General features: G+C 47.3%; 1 protein-coding gene and 1 non-coding gene across 5 annotated transcripts in view; both read right to left on the bottom strand.

Moving 5' to 3' along the window:
• PIWIL4 (piwi like RNA-mediated gene silencing 4) overlaps positions 1-25,992 on the bottom strand; it is a 733,536-nt gene that overhangs the window by 163,070 nt on the left and 544,474 nt on the right. For all 4 annotated transcript variants that reach the window (XM_063951459.1, XM_063951461.1, XM_063951460.1 and 1 more), the window contains 2 exons: positions 25,363-25,547; positions 7,253-7,325 (listed from right to left, as the gene is read on the bottom strand). In XM_063951459.1, coding sequence (XP_063807529.1) covers positions 7,253-7,325; positions 25,363-25,547 — 258 coding nt within the window. The remainder of the gene's footprint in view (positions 1-7,252; positions 7,326-25,362; positions 25,548-25,992) is intronic.
• LOC135054164 (U5 spliceosomal RNA) lies at positions 3,508-3,623 on the bottom strand. Its single transcript, XR_010243401.1, has one exon. It is a non-coding gene; the product is annotated as a U5 spliceosomal RNA (small nuclear RNA).

Raw genomic sequence — 25,992 nt, forward strand, 5'->3', positions numbered from 1 at the left:
CTAGTGTCCAGTAGCCTAAGAAGCCAATCCATCCTGCACGCAGGTGAGTTCACTCCTTCTCCCCTAAGTCCCTCGATGCAGTGAGCCTGTTGCCAGCAGGACTCACTGAAAATAAAAAACCTAACAAAACTTTTACTCTAAGCAGCTCTTTAGGAGAGCCACCTAGATTGCACCCTTCTCGGCCGGGCACAAAGATCTAACTGAGGCTTGGAGGAGGGTCATAGGGGGAGGAGCCAGTGCACACCACCTGATCCTAAAGCTTTTACTTTTGTGCCCTGTCTCCTGCGGAGCCGCTATTCCCCATGGTCCTGACGGAGTCCCCAGCATCCACTTAGGACGTCAGAGAAAATAATATTAACAGTTTGCCCTCTTGGCATACTGGGAAATCTCTGAACTGATAATCATCTCTTCACAACAGAACAATACAACAGAACAATGAATTTGTAATGACATAGTAAATCAGGTATAACCCTGTGCAATAAATAAGCTAAAATATACATTGTGGACCTGATTCTGGGTCATGGCCGGCTGGGTCTGCATGTGAGTCTCTTTTGTCGGTCGTACGTCTACGACTCTAAGCACGTACCACTACAAGTCCTCCTCTGTTGTACAGCCGCACATGTGCAAGCACTGAGACGCCCACAGCAAGTGTGTCCAAATGACATCATGCTTGGGGCATCTTTACACACCACCATCGGTCGCACCATCGAAAGCTGCACCAGCTCCCATATTTGGTGTAGACTGTCTGTTATAGTGCGACCAGCAAACATTAACAAGTTTGGTTTTGAGGGTATTTTGCCTCAACAGGTTCTCTCATGTGCCTTTACTTCCCTCACTTATACCATCATCTCCTCCCTAAATCTCCTGCCAACGTAGACACCAAGCCTTCGGGTTCAGCGGGCACTAACTGTGTGGCTATTCAGTATGCAATGATGTTTAGGTGAAATGTATCCTATGTGCTGCAATGTTCTGTACTGTATCTATTATAATAATAATCTCTGCTTAGAGAAAAATATTCCTGGTGGATTTATAAAAGACAGATGAGGTGATGTTGCAATACAGTATAATTACATATTACCCGTATATTAATACTGTTAATATAGTATTGTTTTTCCTATGACACTTCACTATACTGTATTGTGTATGAGTAAGGTTAGGTGTAATCTGCATGTCTGACGCAGAGATTCTGCTGTGTTTTGACTTTAAATATGTGCAACTCAAAACACATGGGTACTTTTTTAGTTTCTGCATCAGAAATGTGCACATTCTTGGTGTGAGGTGCTTCAAACTCTAAATCAGGCCCTATTTATTAAGCGCTAATAGTCTACTGTATTTCTAAGACATTTCCATTTCTAGCTATAATAGGATTTTGGTACTTACCAGGTAAATCCTTTTCTTTGAATCCATAGGGGGCACTGGAGTACTCTTGGGATATGGACGGGCGGAGCCGAACAAAGGCACTGAATATTCAAATTTAGGACTCTCCCCCCCCTCCATATCCCCAAGTACCTCAGTGTACTTTGCCAGTGTTTTTTACTGAGCGAACAGGATATAGAGAGGTTGACAATGGAGAATCCCTATAACATAACGGACAACCACAAAGTTGATCCGTAACCTTATTGTCAACTAAACAGTTGACACCTTAACCGATAGAACTTTATAATTTGAGCCAATTGGTGAAAATGTGTTACCCTAAGCTCCTTCGAGCTTAATACCATCCAAGTTAAATTTGTTCACTAAGCTCCCTTGAGCTTACAACAACCCAGGTAAAACTGCTCTGGGTGGGCGTCCAGTGCCCCCTATGGATTCAAAGAAAAGGATTTACCTGGTAAGTACCAAAATCCTATTTTCTTTATCATCCACTAGGGGTCACTGGAGTACTCTTGGGACGTACCAAAGCTTCCCTCGTGGGCGGGAGAGCTGTTTGATACTTGTAACAGTAGGCAGCCAAAGCTAAATGCTGATGGCGCCACCATTCATAACGTGTAAACGTGCACAAACGTGGTGCACTAAAGGCTATGTAGCCGCGTCGTAGACGCTCCACGACCCGCTGGGTGTGACATTCCCACAGAACCTGTGGGATGCTATTACTGACGTAGGCGATTGTAACTTAGCCTTAAGTAAGCCTGACTTGTAGTCATTATTATCCAACTGGATAAAATCTGCTGAGAAACTGGCTAACCCCAGTTTGCAGTATCATATAGAACAAACAACGTATTCATATCACGTACTACATATATAAACGCGTAACGCGTGTACCACATTCAGAATTTTAGAATGTGCTGTCCCCACAGGAACCACTATTGGTATATTGATGTGAAGAATACGAAAGCGGATTTTGTCGGAAGATCTGCTTTGTAATGAGAAAACTCAAATACGGTGGCTTGGAATACAAGGCACCCAAATATGAAAACAAAATCCTTGCCGAAGCACCCTTGGCGAAGCCAAGGCTAGAAGAAAAATGTTTTCCAAAGTGAGAACTTAATACCCATTTGTTGTACGGGTTCAAAAATATGAAACTTAATTCCCATTTGTTGAAAGGATTCCAAAATATGAAAACTAAGAAATCTGAACCCAACCTCAAATCGCCTGGCGCTGTAGGTGGGATAAATAGAGTCTGAACTTTGGTGACACCTTGTAGAAAGATGTTTACAGACGTAAATAGAGGCAAACGCTTTGAAAATAAGTTTACCACACAGATACCTGCACTCTTAGTGCAGATGAACGCAGTTTTCCATCCCATCCCGTTTAACAGAATACGGGTACTTGAAGTATGATGTTGGAAACTTCCGAGGTTTACAACCTATGTAAGCACACGAAATTTTTTAATTATGAGCTGCCTTAAGCGGCTTACTATTTCGTAACATGGTTGGTATAACCGATACTGTAATTCTCTATTTTTTAAGAGAGAGGTCTGAACTCTCACCCCGTCAACCGCAGCTGCGGTACATAGATAATAGGTACATAGGTAACTATGGGTAAAAGAACGTTCCGTGATGTAACAGGTTGGCCGTATTATGAGCGGGGCAAGATCGTGTGCAAGTATTACTTGAAAATTCGAGAAGCAAACTTCTCCGAAACCCATGAGATACCACCAGTATGACTGTGACGAACTGTCTTCTGATCCGTTTTGGCAACGAAGAGAGAAGCGGAAAATGGTGGAGCCAGATACACGATGCTGAATGACCCCATGAATGTGATGTACATATACTGAGCTTTTGTAATTGTGGCGAGATGCCATTATGTATACTTGGGGTAACCGCCTTCTGTGGACTCACATATGAAACACCTCTGGATTTAATGTCCAGTTTTCAAGATCCAAACCCTGACGGGTGAGATCTTTTGTCTAACAAATGTCCACTCACGGATTGATGTCTTGACATTTTCACATAATGGCGTTCTGAGCCATTGAAGATTTGAGTTACCTGCCGCATTGCCATGCGGCTTCTTGGTTTTCACTGGTTGTTGTGTATGCAACTGCCGTTGCTTTGTTTGACTGCTTAAGGGCAGCGTGAGCTAGGCATGAAAAAACAAAATTACATGAAACTCACGGTTGTTCCTGTCTACAGAAATCTTTAGTAAAAAGCGAAAGATTTATTCGTTCTGAAGAGAACCCAGAGTCTATCCCTGGACAGACTGAAAACGAATTATTTATTGCATTGTAAAATGCACAGAGTTCTAGGACATTTATCTATTGCATTGTAAAATGCACAGAGTTCTAGGACATTTATTGACAGCAATCTGTCGTGTTTTAGAACCTTTGCGTTGATTTTAACTACAAATCCTGACTCTCTGTGACTGTCGTCCAGAGTATACGCACCCTTGTCCCTCTGTGAGAAACGCGATTGAAAACACATCTTTATTCTTAATAAGTGAATACACCAATGTACCGCTAATGTGCGTGTACCTTTGTTCTTGCTGGTGTAGTAGGTAAAAGTCTTTGATTTACCGTATTTATAATCTTACCTAGGAATTGACATCGTTTAGACCGACTTAGATGTGATTGTTTTCGAACTTAATCTGCTACCGCAGTATACCTTAGTAGCGCAAGATAGAGGAACTTTGTTGATACATAGTTCTTATGTGAGATGAGCGATTATTCCAACATCACTTTGGTAAATACCGGCAGCGATAAGCAACGGTATAAATGAAATGGTTAATGGTTGTGGCGATTTGCAAACGCTAGAACCTGTGATGAAGAAACCGGACTGGGTAAATACGCATTGTGAAGATCAAATGCAATTATACAATTTTGTGGCTGCAATAAGCAAAAACTAACTGCAGAAAATCCATTTTCATTTTCTAACTGTAGTAAATGACTTGCTGATTGATATTGCAACGGAGCTGTTTGATTTTGCTCAAACAGACGGGAATAAGTCATTTTGACTCTGTTGGCGTACTATTGACTGGTTTATAACCCAGCAAAGACTAAATGACAACCTGCCAAACCGTTCGCCAGAAGCAGTTTTGTACTCTAAGCTGTAAATAGCTGAGACATATATGAGTTGAAGTCATGAAACCTCGCAAATGTAACCTGAAAAGACGCACTTCCACAAATGTAAAAGAGGTCATCAAACCACTGGCTTGCTGACTGTAACGTCCTGTCGTTACAAGACGTGACTGATGTTTATAAAAGAATAAAACGCTGTTACAAGTATATTGTATGCGCTAATGGCAGAATATCGTAAAGGGATAAAATGTCGTTACACATATATCCAATTTAGGAGCAAACAAGCTCTGGGCTTGTCGCGCTTAACTAGCGACAATTTGAAAATAACCGGCGTTAGCAAAAGCTTTACAGATATACTCTGCAGCTTCTTTTAACCGTGATCGGCATGGTTCCATAGATAGATTCTAGTGACCCAAATGTATCTGTGGTTTTTATAATGTTTGACAGAAACGCATATACCAATGGCGGATCGCGTCCTTTTGGAAACTATTATGTATGGTTGTCTGAAACCCCGCACTATCTGAGTGCTGGACTAATGTACCCTGCTCACTTGTAGTTATCGGTGTGAGATTTGACATAGAATCGTGCATTAAATTATAAGACTAGTGAAATAAACACTCTGGTACCCAAAGGAAAATTGTCACTTTGGAAAGATTGTCTTTTGTTAGCGCTGGCGGAGTTATTCTGAGACTCCGATTACCGCTGTTTTAATTTGAATTGCCAATGTTAACATTTTTAGTCTGCACTAGAGCCTTATTCGCTATGTAGACAGACATCATAATAGGCAACAGACAGACACTTGCACGATTATTATATGGCATATATATCTATATATATATGTTATTGCTGAACAGCATATTTATTAGGAAACCAAAGTCTTTATGTGAAAAGCAGTTCACATGGGCATGAAACCCGAACCAAATTCCTACTAACACCCCTGCGCCTTCTGGTGGCTTAAAGATGTAGGGCAGGAATGTTCCAGAATTATCTTGAACTAAAAAAAAAATTCCCACTAACACCCCTGCGCCTCCTTGTGGAGTAGAGGTGTATGGTCTGGAATTATAACTGGAAAACCAGCAATGATTAAAATGGCCGTCATGCCATGCTTTCCCAGAAAATCATAGTACAGGGTACCTGCTGCAGTTTTAATATAGGCTTAATAGCCTATTATACAGTTACTATGCTTAATAGCCTATTATACATAGGATACAGTAAAATATATGTATTCAAATAATATGAGCACTGCCTGCAGTGTATTTATGCAACTGTAACCAAAAATAACAGAAAACATGGTTAAACGTGTAATAGGTTATGCCACTGATAACCTATTGCCAGCCAAAGCCTCATATATATATTATATATATATACAAAGTGTTTACACCTATAATCACAGTTCATACTGATATTATTGCCAGCAAAAGCTTCATTATATTTATATATATAAAACGTGCTGTTAACGTGCTGCGCTGCTTGTGTATTTTGAACCCATGCAGCCTTTGCTGCTGCTATGGGTATTATTCCCCCCCCCCCTGCATCCCTTACCTGCAGCGTACGGAGATCGGGAGCAGGGAGAGCAGGAGAGCCTGATCTAGCGCCGGGGAGCCGTCCGGCAGCTGCTTCCTACAGCAGTACACAGTCTCCCTGTGTCTGCGGTGTGTCTTTGGAAAAGTGGCCTGCGTCCTTTAGTGACGTGCGGCCACTGTCTCGGCGGCGTGTAGCGGTGCCGGGCCATGAAAGCAGTGAGAGCGGCCGGCGTCTGAGTGACGTGCGGCCGCTCTCTTAGTTGAGCTCCCGGAGAATGTCGGCGGCGTGTAACGGTGTCGCAGCAGAGCAGTGAGAGCGGCCGGCGTCTGAGTGACGTGCGGCCGCTCTACTTAGTTCAGCCCAGGAGAATGGCGGTAGCGTCTAGCGGTGCCGTGCCCTCAGAGCAGTGAGAGCGGCCGGCGTCTGAGTGACGTGCGGCCGCTCTCTTAGTACAGCGCACGGAGATTCTCGTACCGGGCCATCAGCGCAGTGAGAGCGGCCAACGTCTGAGTGACGTGCGGCCGCTCTGCGCATCGTTCTGCAAGACCTTCAGCGGCGTGTAGTTCACGTGCTCAGCGGCTATGTCATTTCTACAGCATAACACACACACAGCAGGGCGGCAGCGTGAGCTGACCGCCCTGACACTCATACCTTGTGCCGTCTTCTCTTCTCTCTGCAAGCTCCGTTTCAGCCTCATCTTGGCTGTGACGGAGCTTCTGTAAGTGTAAGCTCCTTCCAGCTCTTTGTCTTATCCTGGCTGTAACGGATCTTCTTTCTGTAAGCTCCGTTCAGTTTAAAGGAGACAATGGCTGCCTGTGGCTGTGAGGGTGCTCTTTGTGAGGACCGACACGCCATGCGCTTGTCTATAGCGCCTGTGGCTGTGAGGGTGCTCTTTGTGAGGACCGACACGCCATCCGCTGCCTTGCAGCGACACCATCCCGGACCCATGTTTTTCCATAAACTGAGACGGGCAGTGTAAAAATTAAAAATAAAAATAAAAATCTGAAAAGTGGCCATTGCCACAAGCCGATGTTCATCTGTGAGCACCGAAAAAACACTGGCAAAGTACACTGAGGTACTTGGGGATATGGAGGGGGGGGAGAGTCCTAAATTTGAATATTCAGTGCCTTTGTTCGGCTCCGCCCGTCCATATCCCAAGAGTACTCCAGTGACCCCTAGTGGATGATAAAGAAATGTAATAACCTAACACCATTTGTAGAACTTTCCGTGCATATCCTAATGGCAATCACAGTTTGTGTGCAAATATAAAACACATACCAGCTGAACGTCGCGGGTCACGTGCTGCTGCAGAGCACGCAGGTAAGAGATAGAGCTGTCTTCTACTTGTACTCTGAAAGACAAAGAGAAATACATCATCAGATATAAACACAGGACGGGTACCCTCTGGCATCTGGATAAGTGCATGTACTGGCCTTTTTTCTAGTAGTTGATGAGCAAAAAGCAAATAGAAAACAACTGAAAAGTAACTGAAAAAAGCAGAGTTATGATAGACTTACCTTCGTCAACTCCCTTTACTCGTGGTCCATAGGGGAGACAGTGGGAGTGTAGGTGATGGTATAGGACCCAGCACCAAACAGTTAAGCTTTTAGGTAACCCAAGAAACTCTTGCCCTTCCCCCCCATAGCCCACCTCCATGCTCAAGTTCCTCAGTTTTGTCAACAGGCCGAAGGCAGGAGCAGGATAGGAGAGAAGGAAGATATGGTACACACAAGAACACACTTTCACAGACCAAAGAAGGGAACCCGTGACTAGGAGAAGAAACCCATGGAAGCCAGATGCGTCAGGGTGGGTGGCCTGTGGACCCTATGGACCTCTAAGAAATAGCGTTAACCAAGGTAATTCTACCATAACTCTCCTTTTCTTCTTAGGTTTCCATAGGGCTCTACAGGGGAGACAATGGGGATGTCCCAAAGTAGCTGTTCAAGGGAGGGGACACTCCTGAGCAGATAGGAGAATCCGGTGTCCAAATGAAGCATCCTTTGATCCTTGCATCAAAGGCATAATACCTGAGAATGGTATGGACAGAAGACCACATGGCCGCCTAGCACAATTGTTTGAGATGCCCACCAAGGACCCACAGAGTTAGTAGAATGACCAGACTATAGCCGGCACAGGGAGGTCAGTCTGTGTGTATGCCTGTGACATAGTCATGCAAAGCCATCTGGCCAGTCTGGTTGTCAGCTGGCCAGCCCCTCTTGTGGAAGCCGTAGAGGACAAAGAAGGAATCCGATTTCCTGATGGAACTGGTATGATCCACATACATCCGGAACATGTACCACATCAAGGGAGGCCTTCCCTGCCAAGAGCTCCTGGGAGAGGAAAGCCGGTACCAAGATATCCTCGGTAAGGTGGAAACAGGACACTGCTTTAGGAAGGTAATCAGCCTAAGTTCGAAGAACAGCTGTGTCCCGATAAAAAATCAGAAAGGGAGAGCGACGGGAGGGCGCCCCCAAATCTGACACCCGTCGGGCAGATGCAATAGCCACAAGGAATATATTCTTCGCTGTTAGCCACATGAGCTCCACTGAATCCAAATAGAGGCTCCTGAAGCACGTGGAGAACCACTGACAAATCCCAAGAAGCCACTGGAGGGACGAAGAGAGGTTCAACACGGTGGACACCTTGAAGAAAGGTGCGAACATCCGGCAGTAGAGCAATCCTGCGCTGGAACCAGACTGACAGAGCAGAGACGTGCACTTTGAGAGAGGCAAGGTGGAGGCCCAGATTGAATCCAGATTGAAGAAAGGCAAGGATTCTGTAAACTCTAAACACCAGAGGGTAGTAGTGTCAGGCAGCACACTACTGGAAGTACGTATGCCACACCTGGTAATAGATATAGTAGGAGGCTGGCTTCCACACTCTGAGCATGGTCTGGACCATAGAGCTTGAGAAACCTTTGGACCTTAAGATGACTGACTCAATAGCCACACCATCAAAGACAGTTGGGCTACGTCCGAGTGCAGACAAGGACCCTGAGACAGCAGGTATGGTCGCAGAGGAAGTGGAAAGGAAGCGTCTATGGAGAGACTCTGAAGATTGGAGAACCAGTAACGCCTGAGCCATTCCGAAGATACCTAGAGGACGATGCCTCCTTCCTGCTTGAACTTCTGAAGAACCCGCGGAAGAAGGTAGACTGGTGGAAAGACATGCGGCAGACGGAAGATCCACCTCACGGCCAGGGTGTCCACGAAGGCTGCTTCGGGATCTCTTTTCTTGGACCCATACTCGGGAACCTTGCAGTTGTGTCGGAAAGCCATAAGGTCCACGTCCGGTTGGCACCACTTGTGCACCAGGAGCTTCAAGACCTCCGGGTGTAGAGACCACTTGCCAATGTGTACGTCTTGCCGCCTGAGGAAGTCCGCTTCCCAGTTGAGTATCCCTGGGATGAAGACTGCTGAGATTGCCGGAAGATGGCATTCGGCCCACCGGAGAATGTGAGCCACCTCTTACATTGCCAAGTGACTGCGAGTGCCGAGGTGATGGTTGAGGTAAGCCACTGTGGCATTGTCTGACTGAATCAGACAGGTCTGCCCAAAGCAGGTCCTGCACTAAAGTGAGGGCATTGTAGACAGCTCGGAGCTCCAGAACATTAATTGGCAAGCAGCTCTCTGCGGGAGTCCAACGGGGATCCGGTCTCTAGGTCGACAGTAACTAGGTCTACCACTATTGGTCGACAGTAACTAGGTCGACCTTTTGACCTGTCAACCTAGAGACCCTGTCGACCTAGCATCCCTGTCGACCTAGTTACTATCTACCTTCCATACCACACCCGTCTAATGGCCCTGAAAGGAATGTTGTCTGGTCTTAGAAGTACCCAATCCAGAAGTGTCACCCCTTGTCTAGTCGTGCTGTCTAGAGCCACCAGGTTAGGGACAGTTGGACCTCAGGGGAGAGGACCATCATCTGGGACCTGATCAGATGACTTGTCCATTCTACCGTGCAGGATCAAGCATTGCAGGGGCCTTGAGTGGGACTGTGCGTACTCCACCATGTTGAAGGTGGAGACCATGGATCCCAGGACATGCATCCTCAACAATTGTATAGCAATTTGCTTACCCGTTGCTGTAGTGCTGAAATTATGTCTGCAGGCGGGAAAAGACTCTGAACCTGAGACTCTAGGAGGGCTCCAGATGTAGCATCCATTGTGAAGGTGTGAGGGATGGCAACAGTCACCTCGAGATGGCGTTGTAGGACCTCAGGGGAGTGCGCCAGAACGAGCAAGTCGTCCCAAACAAGGGAATAGTCTGACTCCCTGACGACGTAGCTGTGCTACCATAACTGCCATTATTTTCGGAAAGACCAAACGGTATAAACGTTTATCAGGGTATAGACGGGTCCCTTGGGAGCCATGGCACTTTAAGAGTTTAATAGTGTGGGCTGGCTCCTCCCTCTATGCCCCTCCTACCAGACTCAGTCTAGAAACTGTGCCCGAGGAGACGGACATACTTCGAAAGAAGGACACACAGATAGTGGTGAGATTCACACATAACAACAGAAAGCCAAGCTAACCAGCTTGAAACAAGTCAGCAACGGCTGAACAACAGTACTTAACCAAGTAACAATGCAGTACTTAACCAAGTAACAAATGCAGGGGAGCGAAGCGCTGGCCGGGCGCCCAGCATCCTCTACGGACTATGAGAAAAGGATTTACCGGTAGGCAATTAAAATCCTATTTTCTCTTACGTCCTAGAGGATGCTGGAGTCCACATTAGTACCATGGGGATGTCCTAAAGCTCGCAGTACGGAAGGGAGAGCGTGGAGGCTCCTGCAGCACCGACTGACCAAACTTAAGGTCCTCAGAGGCCAAAGTATCGAACTTGTAGAACTTAGCAAACGTGTTCGACCCTGACCGAGTAGCCGCTCGGCAAAGTTGTAAAGCCGAGACACCCCGGGCAGCTGCCCAGGAAGAACCCACTTTACGAGTAGAGTGGGCCTTAACAGATCTTGGACACGGCAATCCTGCCGTAGAATAAGCATGCTGGATAGTGAACCTGATCCAGCGAGAAATTGTCTGCTTAGAAGCAGGACACCCAATCTTGTTGGGATCATAAAGGACAAACAGAGCATCTGACTTTCTGTGACGAGAAGTTCTCTTCACATAAATTTTCAAAGCCCTCACAAGGACTTTGAGGTGATTGAGGAGTCAGTAGCCACTGGCACCACAATAGGTTGGTTGTTATGAAAAGCCGACACAACCTTCGGAAGAAATTGCTAACACGTCCTGAGCTCAGCTCTATCTGCATGGAAAATCAAGTAGGGGCTCTTGTAGGACAATGCCCCCAAGTCTGAGGCACGTCTAGCAGATGCTAATGACAATAATGTGACCGCTTTCCGAGTAAGAAACTTGACATCAACCTCCTGCAAAGGCTCGAACCAATCCTACTGCAGGAACTGCAGCACCACATTAAGATCCCAAGGTGCCGTAAAAGGCACAAAGGGAGGCTGGATGTGCAGAACCCCTTTCAAGTAAGTCTGAACCTCAGGGAGGGCAGCCAATTGTTTCTGGAAGAAAATGGACAAGGCTGAAATCTGGACTTTTATGGAGCCCAAATGCAGGCCTTTCCTAGCCTGTATCAGGGTAGGAATAACCTTGTTCAGAATGCCCATTCGAGCTAAGATCTGGCGTTCAACCTCCATGCCGTCAAATGTAACCGTGGTAAGTATTGATAAGCGAATGGCCCCTGTTGCAGAAGGTCCTCGCGAAGAGGAAGAGGCCTCGGATCTTCCAGAAGTAACTCCAGAAGATCCGAGTACCAAGCCCTTGGCCAGTCCGGAGCAATGAGGATCGCCTGAACTCTTGTTCTTTTTATTAGTTTGAGAATCCTTGGGATGAGTGGAAGTGGAGGGAACACATACATGGACTTGAACACCCACGGAGTCACCAGGGCGTCCACCGCCATTGCCTGTGGGTCTCTCGACCTGGAACAGTACCTCCGAAGCTTCTTGTTGAGGCGGGAGGCCATCATGTCTATAAGACGCATGCCCCACAGACCTGTAATGTGTAAAATGGCCTTAATAGCCTCAATCATGAGTTGCACCCCCATAGCAAGGGATGCATCTCCCCCTTGCATATCCCCATCACCGTCCCCTCTATCAGAGTCGGTATCCGTGTCAGCTTGCATTATCTGGGCAAGAGAACGCTTCTTAGGGTATATAATTGGGGTTTTTGATGAGGTAGTGGGAGCTGAATACAACAAAACCTCAACAGACTTTCTGAAAACCTGTGTTTCAGTCTCATTTTGAGCCATCCAAGATGAAATCTGGGATAGCATTCCACTAAGAGAATCCATCCATGGGGGCACACACACACACACACACACACACACACACACACACACACACACACACACGAAAATGCAGACACAGTTTCCCCCAGAGTACCTTCAGAGAGTCACAGAGTATATGGAGCTAGCCACACAGCACCCCAGTAGGCAGTTAATACACTAAATGGCGACCCGCTTCCCGGGCCGCCGGCTTCATACTCACCACTCTTCTTTCTTCTGGCTCTGTTAGGGGGTGGAGGCCGTGCTGCGGGAGGGTATGCTGCACCGTGGTGTGGCTTGCAAATGGCTCCCTCCGGAGCTCAGTGTCTTGTCAGCAGAGAAACGGGACCATTAATTCTCCAGGAAGGTGGGCCGTTCTCCCCCCTAAGTCCCACGAAGCAGTCAGGCTTTTGCCAAACAGCACTGTCTGAAAATAACAAACAGAAAAAATAAATGTAGAAAACTCTTCAGGAGCTCTCCAAAGCGTGACCTGCTCCTCCGAGCACATTTTCTAAACTGAGTGTGGTAGGAGGGGCATAGAGGGAGGAGCCAGTGCACACTATTGATTTCTTAAAGTGCCCAAGGCTCCTAGTGGACCTGTCTCTACCCCATGGTACTAATGTGGACACCAGTACCCTCTAGGACGTAAGAGAAAATAGGTTGAGAACTTCAATACAGAAAGGAAACATATATGAATGAGAGAATGATAGGGCAATACAAATATGTGGGGTTGATGGATACACTCTGAAATGTGAGGCTGATGGGGACAATATAATGAGGAAGGGGCAATGGTGAAGAGACTGACAGTGACAATACAAAGAGGAGATACTGATAGGGAAAATGTAAAGAGGAGAGGCTGATATGTACAACACAGAGGAAAGGCTGATATGGACAACAGAGAGGAGAGGCTGATATGGACAACACAGAAGAGAGGCTGATATGTACAACACAGAGGAGAGACTGATATGGACAACACAGAGGAGAGGCTGATATGAACAACACAGAGGAGAGACTGATATGGACAACACAGAGGAGAGGCTAATATGGACAACACAGAGGAGAGGCTGATATGGACAACACAGAGGAGAGGCTGATATGGACAAAACAGAGGGGAGGCTAATATGGAAACACTGAGGAGAGTCTGATATGGACTACACAGTGGAGAGGCTGATATGTACAACACAGAGGAGAGGCTGATATGAACAACACAGAGGAGAGACTGATATGGACAACACAGAGGAGAGGCTGATATGGACAACAGAGAGGAGAGGCTGATATGGACAACACAGAGGAGAGGCTGATATGGACAACACAGAAGAGAGGCTGATATGGACAACACAGAGGAGAGGCTGATATGGACAAAACAGAGGGGAGGCTAATATGGAAACACTGAGGAGAGTCTGATATGGACTACACAGTGGAGAGGCTGATATGGACAACACAGAGGAGAGGCTGATATGGACAACACAGAGGAGAGGCTGATATGGACAACACAGAGGAGAGGCTGATATGGAAAACACTGAGGAGAGGCTGATATGGAAAATACAGAGGAGAGGCTGATATGGACAACACAGAGGAGAGGCTGATATGGACAACACAGAGGAGAGGCTGATATGGGAAACACAGGAGAGGCTCATATGGACAACACAGAATAGAGGCTGATATGGACAACACTGAGGAGAGGCTGATATGGACAACACAGAGGAGAGGCTGATATGGACAAAACAGAGGAGAGGCTGATATGAACAACACAGAGGAGAGGCTCATATGGACAACAAAGAATAGAGGCTGATATGGACAACACAGAGGAGAGGCTGATATGGACAACACAGAGGAGAGGCTGATATGAACAAAACAGAGGAGAGGCTGATATGGACAACACAGAGGAGAGGCTGATATGGACAACACAGAGGAGAGGCTGATAAATACAACACAGAAGCTGACAGGAACAATACAGAGTGGAGATGCTGATGGAGAAATAAGAAAGAATAGAGGCTTATAGGGACAATACTGGGAAGAGAGGTTGATATAGGAAATACAAATAATAGAGGTTGATAGGGATAATATAGTCAGGAGAGGCTGATGGGATAATAAAGAGAGGATAGGTTATGTGAAAATTACAGAAGTTGATGATAATGGAGAAAATGCTAAGAGCAGATAGCAATAACACAAAGACAAGAGATTGGTGGTGGGGGAGGGAGTGCGAGGTGCACAGTACCAGGTGTAGCGTGGGGTGGGTGATTCACTGTAATGGGCTGCTCTGTGGATGGGGGGCCGCAGTAATAACAGTAATGTGGCTGCTGAGCTACTGCATACTGAGAGCGGGGATGCACAGCGCTGACTGTAGGGGGATGGAGGGCATCTCCCCGGCATGTCTCCCCCCAAAGCCATGCACCAGTCTAGGAAACTGGAAACCCAGAACACTGGCGGAGCGTCCATGCTAGTGGTGCCTGGGGCAGGAAGCGGAGTGACTCTCCCAGGGGCTGCCACAGGTGACTGGCCTCCACTGATTTATGCTGCAGTGTTGCATATAACGGTGAGATTAGGCTGTGCTTGTGCTGTAGCACATTGCAACTGTGATTTTTTTGTAGTTTTTATTTTTTTTATTTTTATTGCAATCTGTGTACAGCTCATAGTGAGTGAGGAGCTACTATAACAACAGGCAATAAAGGAACCAATGGGTGGGGGCCCTGCTGACAAACCAGAGACTGGCATTAAGCATAGATACCTTGCAGTTGCTGCTGACCACACTTCTCCCCGTTCAGCGTGCAGCCCGGACCTTCCACCATAGTGCGGGTGTGGGTATAACGGCAGCCTGGTACTGGTGCTGCTTACTTACTGCTCTCAGTGCACTTGCACAGACAGCGGGTTATTCAAAATGTGGTGGCACAGCAGAGGCTAATGTCCCACCACACATCGGGCACGCAGGCTGCTGATTGGATGACGAGGAAGTACAGTGAGATAAGCAGGCTTCTCATTGGTTAGTGACCCACAGATGTCATCTGATTGGCTGAATTGTCTCTCCCGTCCCACTCCACAGTAGTGAGATCAGTAAGCGATGCAGATTGAGTAAATGGCACGGTGGCGGTGAATGTGTGTTTACGGGGGGCAATCGCCTTGATCGTCCCTGTCTGTATCCGCCACTGGGGGGGTCAGATATAACGTGCAGAGAGTGTTAGATTTGGGTTATGTTCAAACTGAAATTTAAATTGCACTGTAAAAATAAAGAAGCCAGTATTTACCCTGCACAGAAACAAAATAACCCAACCAAATCTAACTCTCTCTGCATATGTTACATCTGCCTCCCCTGCCGTGCACATGGTTTTGCCCATTAGAGAAATATTTTGCTGCTGTGATCAGGTCTTAATTAGGTCCATAGTTTGAATCCTAGATTATGGCCTGCATCAAATTGAAGATTATGAGGCTGACTCTATGAGAGCAAAGCATTAAAAAAAAAAAAAAAAGTTAACTTTGCAACTTGTTAAATTGGATAATGCCAATGGAGTTAAGGTCAAATAGCAATCAGATGCAGAAAGCTGCAGCACATCAGAAGAGAATCTATGACAAGGAGTGTTGAGCCCTGTACACACGGGGGAGATGTGTGCTGAGTGAGGGAGGGACGGGGGACCGTTCACTTCACAAAGCAGTGAAGTGAGCAATCTACTAGATTTGGCATGCATGCATGCCAAATCTAGAGTCAGCGATAGCGAGGCGCGGGGCCAGTGTGGGCTGGCTCCTCCCTCTATGCCCCTCCTACCAGACTCAGTCTAGAAACTGTGCCTGAGGAGACGGACATACTTCAAGAGAAGGAAATACACAGATAGTGGTGAGATTCACACCAGCTCACACATAACAAGGCAAACCAAGCTAACTATCTTGAACAATTCAGCTGAATAACAGTACTTAACCAAGTAACAATGCAGTACTTAACCAAGTAACAAGGTAGTACCGAACCAAGTAACAACTGCAGGAGAGCGAAGCGCTGGGCGGGCGCCCAGCATCCTCTACGGACTATGAGAAAAGGATTTACCGGTAGGTAATTAAAATCCTATTTTCTCTTTTGTCCTAGACGATGCTGGAGTCCACATTAGTACCATGGGGATGAACCAAAGCTCCCAGTACCGGAGGGAGAGCGCGGAGTCTCCTGCAGAACAGATTGACCAAACTTTAGGCCCTCAGAGGCCAAAGTATCGAACGTGTAGAACTTAGTAAACGTGTTCGACCCTGACCAAGTTGCTGCTCGGCAAAGTTGTAAAGCCGAGACACCCCGGGCAGCCGCCCAGGAAGAACCCACTTTACGAGTAGAGTGGGCCTTAACAGATTTTGGACACGGCAAGCCTGCCGTAGAATAAGCATGCTGGATAGTGAACCTGATCCAGCAAGAAATCGTCTGCTTAGAATCAGGACACCCAACCTTTTTCGGATAATAAATAACAAACAGAGAGTCTGACTTCCTGTGACGTGAAGTCCTTTTCGCATAAATCTTAGCCCTCACAACATCCAAGGACTTTGAAGTAATTGAGGAGTCAGTAGCCACTGGCACCACAATAGGTTGGTTGATATGAAAAGCCGACACAACCTTTGGAAGAAACTGCTGACGCTTCCTGCGCTCAGCTCTATCTTCATGGAAAATCAAGTAGGGGCTCTTACAGGACAATGCCCCCAGTTCAGACACACGCCTAGCCGAAGCTAATGCAAACAGTGTGACCGCCTTCCAAGTGAGAAACTTGACCTCAACCTCCTGTAGAGGCTCGATCCAATCCGACTGCAGGAACTGCAACACCACGTTAAGATCCCAAGGTGCCGTAGGAGGCACAAAAGGAGGCTGGATGTGCAACACCCCTTTCAAGAAAGTCTGAACCTCAGAGAGGGAAGCCAATTGTTTCTGGAAAAAAATGGACAAGGCTGAAATCTGGACCTTTATGTAGCCCAAACGTAGGCCCACATCCACACCTGCTTACAGGAAGAGGAGAAACCGCCCAAGTTGAAACTCCACCGTAGGAAACCTCTTGGATTCACACCAAGACACATACTTTTTCCAAATGCGATGGTAATGTTTAGACGTTACTCCTTTCCTAGCCTGTATCAGGGTAGGAATAACTTTGGGTGGAATGTCTTTCCGAGCTAAGATCTAGTGTTCATCCTCCATGCCGTCAAACGTAGCCGTGGTAAGTCTTGATAAGCGAATGGCCCCTGTTGCAGAAGGTCCTCTCGAAGAGGAAGAGGCCTCGGATCTTCCAGAAGTAACTCCAGAAGATCTGCATACCAAGCTCGTCTTGGCCAGTCCGGAGCAATGAGGATCGCCTGAACTCTTGTTCTTTTTATAAGTTTTAGAATCCTTAGGATGAATGGAAAAGGAGGAAACACATACACCGACTGGAAGATCCACGGAGTTACCAGTGCGTCCACCGCCACTGCTTGTGGGTCTCTCTTGACCTGGAACAGTACCTGCGAAGCTTCTTGTTGAGGCGGGAGACCATCATGTCTATTTGAGGTACGCCCCAAAGACTTGTCACGTCTGCGAACACCTAGGGGTGGAGTCCCCACTCTCCTGGATGGAGGTTGTGTCTGCTGAGGAAGTCCGCTTCCCAGCTGTCCACAACCGGAATGAACAATGCTGATAACGCCATTGCGTACTTTTCTACCCAGAGGAGAATCTTTGTCACCTCTGCCATTGCAGATCTGCTCTTCGTTCCGCCCTGTCAGTTTATGTAGGCCACATTGTCCGACTGCACCTGAATGGCCTCATCTTTTAGAAGATGTGCCGCTTGTAGAAGACCGTTGTACACAGCTCTTAGTTCCAGAATGTTTATTGGAAGGATGGATTCCAGACTTGACCACCTTCCTTGGTAGTTTTCCTCCTGGGTGACTGCTCCCCAACCTCTGAGACTTGCATCCGTGGTTAGAAGGATTAAATTCTGAATCACAAACCTGCGGACTACGAGAAAAGGAATTACCGGTAGGTAATAAATTCCTATTTTCTCTAACATCCTAGTGGATACTGAGGAATAGTAGATTACCATGGGGATGTCCCAAAGCTCCCAGAACGGGTGGGAGAGTGCTGAGACCCCTGCAAAACCGCCTGACCAAACTGAAGGTCATCCTTGGCCAAGGTGTCGAACCTGTAGAACTTAATGAACGTATTCGAACCAGACCAAGTAGCTGCCCGAAGCAACTGTAAGGCTGAGACACCCCGGGCAGCTGCGCAGGAAGAACCCACCTACCTTGTGGAGTGGGCTTGAATAGAACTCGGCAACGGTAGAGCTGCTGAAGTATAGGCTTGTTGAATAGTCAATTTGAGACACCTAACAATGGACTGCTTAGAGGTAGGGTGACCAATTTTAGTAGCATCGTAGAGGACAAAAAGCGCGTCAGATTTCCTGTGACGAGCCATCCTTTTGTCGTAGATCTTCAAAGCCCGAACCACGTCCAGGGACTTTGGAGCAATAGAAGTGTCGAACAACACTGGAACCACAATCGGTTGATTCACATGAAAGGCCAAGACTACCTTCGGCAATTAGTGTGGGCGAGTTCTGAGCTCTGCCCTATCCTCATTAAATATCAAGTATGGGCTCTTACAGGATAAGGCCTCCAATTCTGACACCCGTCGAGCAGAAGCTAAGGCCAGTAACATAACTGTCTTCCACGTTAGGTGTTTCAAGTCTACCCTATGTAGAGGTTCAAACCAATCCAACTGGAAAAAGGTCAATACCACATTGAGGTACCACGGAGACGTGGGAGGGACAAAGGGCGGCTGAATGTGCATAACCCCCTTTAGAAAAGTCTGTACTTCTGGAAGTACCGCTAGATCAGGGGTGGGGAACCTCAGGCCCGCGGGCTGTATAAGGCCCGCAAAGCCACTTGATCCGGCCCTCGCAGGCTCACCTAACCAAGGGAGATTTTGTTACTAGCGGACGCCCGGCTTCTTCCCCTCAGCAGCAGCCGGAGGCAGGAGCTCACTCCTGAGCTCTGGCTTCCGGCTCTGGTAGTGTTGCGTATGTGCCTATGCGGTGCTATGGGAGAGATGTCATGACGTCTCTCCCATAGTTCTGAGGAGCGGCCAGCCAGGCAGAGGGCAAGGGTACAGAAGCAGGAGCGGGGCTGGTGAGTATTGTGTTTTTTCTTTCTTTTAATGTGTGTGTGTAAGCGGCATTACTAGGTGTCATTTCTAATGGGGGCATATCTACTGGGGGCAGGCTAATTTTTAAGTTGATAATTTTTGTATGGCCCCTGAAGGATTTTATAAATATCCAAATGGCCCTTGGTAGAAAAAAGGTTCCCCACCCCTGCGCTAGATGGAGAAAGCCGAAATCTGAACCTTGATGTAGCCTAATCTTAGGCCCTTATCCACTCCTGCTTGTAGGAACAGCAGAAACCGGCCCAGTCGAAATTCCACAGGGGAATATTTTCTACCCTTGCACCAAGAAACATATTTCTTCCAAATACGGTGGTAATGTTTGGATGTAACCACCTTACGGGCCTGGTCCATAGTGGAAATAACCTTGGATGGGGGACCCTTTCTAGTTAAAATCTCCCTCTCAACTTCCAAGTCGTCAAATGTAGTCGCTGTAAGTCTGGATAGACAAAAGAACCTTGTTGAAGAAGGTCCTTGTGTAGCGGCAGAGGCCAGGGTTCCTCCTGAGCCAATAACAGGAGGTCCGCCTACCAGGCCCGTCGAGGCCAATCTGGGGCAATCAGAATTGCCTGAACTCCTTCCTTTTTGATTCTTTTTAGAACTCTGGGAATGAGAGGAAGAGGAGGAAACAGGTACACAAACTGTATGTCTAATGTTTCGTCAGAGTGTCTACCGCTATTGCTTGTGGGTCCCTCGTTCTGGAGCAGTAACAACAGAGCTTCTTGTTGAGAAGAGACGCCATCAGGTCTATTTGTGGACATCCCAACCGGTGAATCAGTTGTTGAAAAACCTGAGGGTGAAGAACCTATTCCCCCGGATGGAGGTCGTGCCTGCCGAGGAAGTCCACTCCTGGAATGTATATGGCTGAGATGACCCTTGCGTTGGATTCCGCCCAGAGAAGTATTCTTGACACCTCTTGCATTGCGGCCCTGCTTTTTGTTCCTCCCTGTCGACTGATGTACGCCACTGCTGTTGCGTTGTCCAACTGCACCTGGATGGCCTGATTCCGAAGGGAGTATGAGGCTTGCAGGAGAGCATTGTAAATTGCTCTGAGTTCCAGGATGTTGATTAGAAGTGCAGATTCCTGACAACCATTTCCCCTGGAAATGCACCCCTTGGGTCATAGCACCCCAACTGCGGAGGCTGGCGTCCATTGTCAACAGAGTCCAAGACTGGATATTGAAACTCCGACCCTCTACCAGATGGGAGACTTGTAGCCACCATAGTAGGGATATCCGTGCTTTCGGCGACAGTCTGATACATATGCAGGTGTGAACCCGACCATTTTTTCCAACAGACCCAGTTGGAATGGCCGTGCATGAAACCTGCCGTATTGTATTGCCTCGTAAGAGGCTACCATCTTGCCCAGCAAGCGAACGCAAGGATGAATTGAGATCCTGCGTGGTTTTAATACCAAGCGGACCATAGACTGAATAGTCAAGGCCTTGTCCATTGGAAGGTAAACCTTCTGAGACACCGTATCCAGGATCATTCCCAGGAACTGAATTCTTTATGATGGTTTCAGGTGAGATTTCTTGAAATTGAGGACCCATCTGAGATCCGTAAGCAGTTGAGTAGTTAAGTTGATGCTGCACAGCAGTTGTTCCTCTGACATAGCCTTTATCAGCAGGTCGTCCAGGTACGGGATTATGTTGACACCCATCATGCGCAATTGCAGCATCATCTCTGCCATGACCTTCGTGAATATCCTTGGGGTTGTAGATAGACCGAAGGGTAAGGCCTGAAACTGGAAGTGTTGGTCCAGTACCGCGAACCATTGGAACGCCTGATGAGGTGGCCATATTGGGGTATGCCTCCTTGACATGTAGGGAGACCAAGAACACCCCCTCCTCCAGACTTGCTATCACAACTCTCAGTGATGCCATCTTGAATTTGAACACTCGAAGATAAGGGTTTACGGATTTGAGGCTCAGGATCGGCCGTACCGAACCGTCTGGTTTCGGGACTACAGAGAGGCTTCAATAAAACCCCTTTGTGTGGAGTTGAGGAGGTACTGGAACAATAACTCCTCTTGAAAACAGTTTTTGAACTGCCTCTTGCAAGGTAACTCTTGCTATCAGTGAAGCTGGTAAGCCCGACCTGAAGAATCTGAGAGAAGGGAGTTCCTGGAATTCCAGCCGGTAGCCTTAGGATACGAGATCCCTCAACCAAGGATCCCGGCAGGACTCCGTCCATATGTGGGCGAAGTGTTGAAGGCGAGCACCTACCTGAAAATCACCTTGCTGCTGGGACCACCCGTCATGCGGAGGGCTTTGTGGAAGAGGATCCGGAGGCATGGTCCGAAGTTCCAGCAGCCGCTGGTTTACGGGACTGACCTCGAGTTCCTCTAGCATCATTGGAGGCACCTCTGGCTCTGCCTCTAAATCTGGCCACACTAAATGACTGCAGAGAGGGCCCAGGATAGGGACGTCTAGCAGGTGGCGCAACAGACGGCAGGTATGTAGATTTACCTGCAGTCGTCTGGAATATCCACTTGTTCAGTTCTTCCCCAAACAAGGCATCACCTATAAAAGGAAGGTTCTCCACACCTTTTTTAGAATCAAAATCTGTGGACCATTGTCGCAGCCATAGCGCTCTGCGAGCCGATACCACCATCACCGATGTATGGCCGTTAATGATACACAGTTCCTTAACAGCCTCACTCATGAAGTTCGCAGCATCTTGGATATGTTGAAGTAACGTAACTATCTCCTCCTGAGGTAGTGTATGCAACCCATTTAAAATGACTTCAAACCATTTGACCATGGCTCTGGAAATCCAGCCGCACACTTTAGTAGGGCGTTGGGCTACACCTGTAGCAGAATAAATAGACTTAAGAGTGGTCTCTATTTTGCGATCAGCAGGCTCTTTGAGAGAAATAGCCCTCGGTACAGGTAGTACAATTTTACGTGACAGCCGGGACACAGACGTATCCACTATTGGGGGGGTTTTCCCAGATTTTCCTATCCTCTATAGGAAATGGGAAGGAATTTAGTATACGTTTAGGAGTGATACATTTTTTATCAGGATTTAATCACGCTCGAGACTTACTCCTACACTGCGATTAGCTCAGCCCGTTTTGTTCCTGGTTTGACGTCACAAACACGCCCTGCGTTCGGCCAGCCACTCCCCCATTTCTCCAGACACTCCCGCGTTTTATCCTGCATTTTTCCGCAGAAAACGGTCAGTTTCCGCCCAGAAACACCCACTTTCTGTCAATCACACTCCGATCACTTCAACAATGAAAATTCTTCGTTCGGACGTGAGTAAATCTACCAAGTTTTGTGCTAAAATAGGCCCTCATTCCGAGTTGTTCGCTCGCAAGCTGCTTTTAGCAGCTTTGCACACGCTAAGCCGCCGCCTACTGGGAGTGAATCTTAGCATAGTAAAATTGCGAACGAAAGATTAGCAGAATTGCGAATAGACACTTCTTAGCAGTTTCTGAGTAGCTCCAGACTTACTCGGCAACTGCGATCAGTTCAGTCAGTTTCGTTCCTGGTTTGACGTCACAAACACTCCCAGCGTTCGCCCAGACACTCCCCCGTTTCTTCAGACACTCCCGCGTTTTTCCGAGAAACGGCAGCGTTTTTTCACACACACCCATAAAACGGCCAGTTTCCGCCCAGAAACACCCACTTCCTGTCAATCACATTACGATCACCAGAACGGAGAAAAAACCTCATAATGCCGTGAGTAAAATTCCTAACTGCATAGCAAATTTACTTGGCGCAGTCGCAGTGCGAACATTGCGCATGCGCAATTAGCGGAAAATCGCTGCGATGCGAAGAAAATTACCGAGCGAACAACTCGGAATGACCACCATACTTAGCGCATGCGCACTGCATACCATGCGCATTTTTGCCTTAATCGCTCCGTTGCGAAAATCGGCAACGAGCGACCAACTCGGAATGACCCCCTAATTCCTTAGAAACTGGGAAAGTTGCTGAGGATTTTGGCTTCCTCTGTAGGTTCTGCTTCTTTATATGGAATATTGAGAACCTCCCTAATAGCAAAAATTAGGGCCTCAACTCCTGGGGACAGGGAATTATCCTCGTCCTCCCCTAACTCATCCTCATCTAATTCTGGTAATTCAGAATCAGAGTCAGACTGCAGTATCTGTGGGAGAGTGCGTTTATGAGAAACCAACGGGGTGGGGGGGGGGGGGCTGGGGAGCTTGTCTGTGGTCAGTAGTGGTTAACATGAATGTGTCGATAGACTGTTTCAGGGTTTGCCTCGCCTGTTTAGCCATGACTAACTCTGAATTTATGTTTTTAATCATAGTTTTAAAGGAATCCAGCCACTCAGGTTCCTTCCCATCACTACCCTGTGAAGGTAGTGAGCATTGGGTACACATGAGAGACCCTTGTGAGGAAGGTGTAAAGCTAGCCTTGCATGCATTACACACAGACTTATTGGTAGACATGCTTTTGCAACAAACACAGAATTAAGGGGGTCATTCCGAGTTGTTCGCTCATTATTTTTTTTCTCGCAACGGAGCGATTAGTCGCTAATGCGCATGCGCAATGCCCGCAGTGCGACTGCGCCAAGTAAATTTGCTATGCAGTTAGGTATTTTACTCACGGCATTACGAGGTTTTTTCTTCGTTCTGGTGATCGTAATGTGATTGACAGGAAGTGGGTGTTTCTGGGCGGAAACTGGCCGTTTTATGGGTGTGTGCGAAAAAACGCTACCGTTTCTGGGAAAAACGCGGGAGTGGCTGGAGAAACGGAGGAGTGTCTGGGCGAACGCTGGGTGTGTTTGTGACGTCAAACCAGGAACGAAACTGACTGAACTGATCGCAGATGCCGAGTAAGTCTGGAGCTACTCAGAAACTGCTAAGAAGTGTCTATTCGCAATTCTGCTAATCTTTCGTTCGCAATTTTACTATGCTAAGATTCACTCCCAGTAGGCGGCGGCTTAGCGTGTGCAAAGCTGCTAAAAGCAGCTTGCGAGCGAACAACTCGGAATGACCCCCTAAGAGAGAAAAACAAAGTGCAGTATAATAAAGACAGCACACTTATTCTAGATAACCCTGAATGGAGTGTCACAGAGAGAAGGTTGGACTAGCACACGTTACCTCAGTCAGAGCAGCGCTCCGCTGGGTATGTATATAATGTATTTTACCTCGCAGCGAATTGCGCTCCCCCCTCATTGTAACCCCCTGGTACCAGTTTCATTGGTGATACAGTGGGTCCTGTGGAGGAGCAGCCCGCAAGCAGTCTGTACAGCAGCCGCAGCAGGAAATGGCGCCTCAGAGCCGCTGGTCCCGCTCTCCGGGAAGCCCCGCTCCCGTAATGGCGCACGGCTCCTTTCAGTATTTCTCCATATAATATAATAAAAATTAGTGTGAAACCCTTTTTATGTTAAATCGCCAGTGTGGGTACTCAGTGTGCACCGCAGCCCGTAGCTGGGGGAACACTGTTCCTTTATGCCGCCATTTTGCGCCAGCGACCCGCTAACCGGGACCCCAGCGTATTACTCACCGCACCGCATCTTCAGCATCTGTTAGGGGTGGCGGCATGCCGCTGGTGTGGGCTCAAACCCGAGGGGTATGAGATCAGCACATCAGGAGCTCAGTGTTCTGTCAGCGGGGATACGAGCCATTAACTCTTTAGGAAGTTGGATCGCCCCCCCCCCCCCCCCCCCCCCCACCTAAGTCCCACAACGCAGGCAAACTGATATAATAAACTAAAATAAATTTCTGAAGAAAACTCTCTGGAGAGCAACAGAATGCACCCGGCCCCTTGGGCACATTTTTCTAAACTGAGTCTGCTAGGAGGGGCATAGAAGGGAGGAGCCAGCACACATTATTAATTTCTTAAAGTGCCAGGCTCCAGTGGACCTGATCTATACCCCATGGTAATCTACTATTCCCCAGTATCCACAAGGACGTTAGAGAAACATTATTTCAAGGTCTAACAAAACACACCTCAAATCACGTTGTAGAATAGACATAGATTTATTCTTACGTTTTGGGGTATTCAATATTAAAGCCCATTCCATCTCCTACTTTCTTCAGGCTGTAAATCAGCTGTTCAACGATGTCCCCATTGCGGTGGGTAAATAGCAGCAGCCAGTTGGAGAGGGAGCTAGCGCTGATCACCCTTGCGTTCCGTGTCTCCCGAGACCAGTCCGCAGCTGACATCGGTTGGCACTAGGAAATGTATATTTGTGTTTTAAAGCTTTTAACACTTATGTCATTTTTATACATACACACACATATATATATATATATATAAACTGTGATTTTTTTTTCATTTGAAATAAAAATATATTCTAAAAGGAATTCTGATTTGATGTTTTACACATTCACTGAGATTGTGCACAGAAAAAAAAAAGCGCAATAACAAGCATAAACACGCCCGCATGCAGAACGGTATGTACGTCATGGTATGTCTGGTGGGTGTGGTTCGTTTTATCGACAGTGTCTAGGTCGACAATGTTTAGGTCGACCACTATAGGTCGACAGTCACTAGGTCGACATGGATGGAAGGTCGACATGTGCTAGGTCGACAGGTCTAAAGGTCGACATGAGGATTTTTTTTTTTTTGGTGTCGTTTTCTTCGTAGAGTGACCGGGATCCCAAATTAGTGCACCGC

The sequence above is a fragment of the Pseudophryne corroboree genome, chromosome 2, assembly GCF_028390025.1.
Source record: "Pseudophryne corroboree isolate aPseCor3 chromosome 2, aPseCor3.hap2, whole genome shotgun sequence".
Classification (NCBI taxonomy): domain Eukaryota; kingdom Metazoa; phylum Chordata; class Amphibia; order Anura; family Myobatrachidae; genus Pseudophryne; species Pseudophryne corroboree.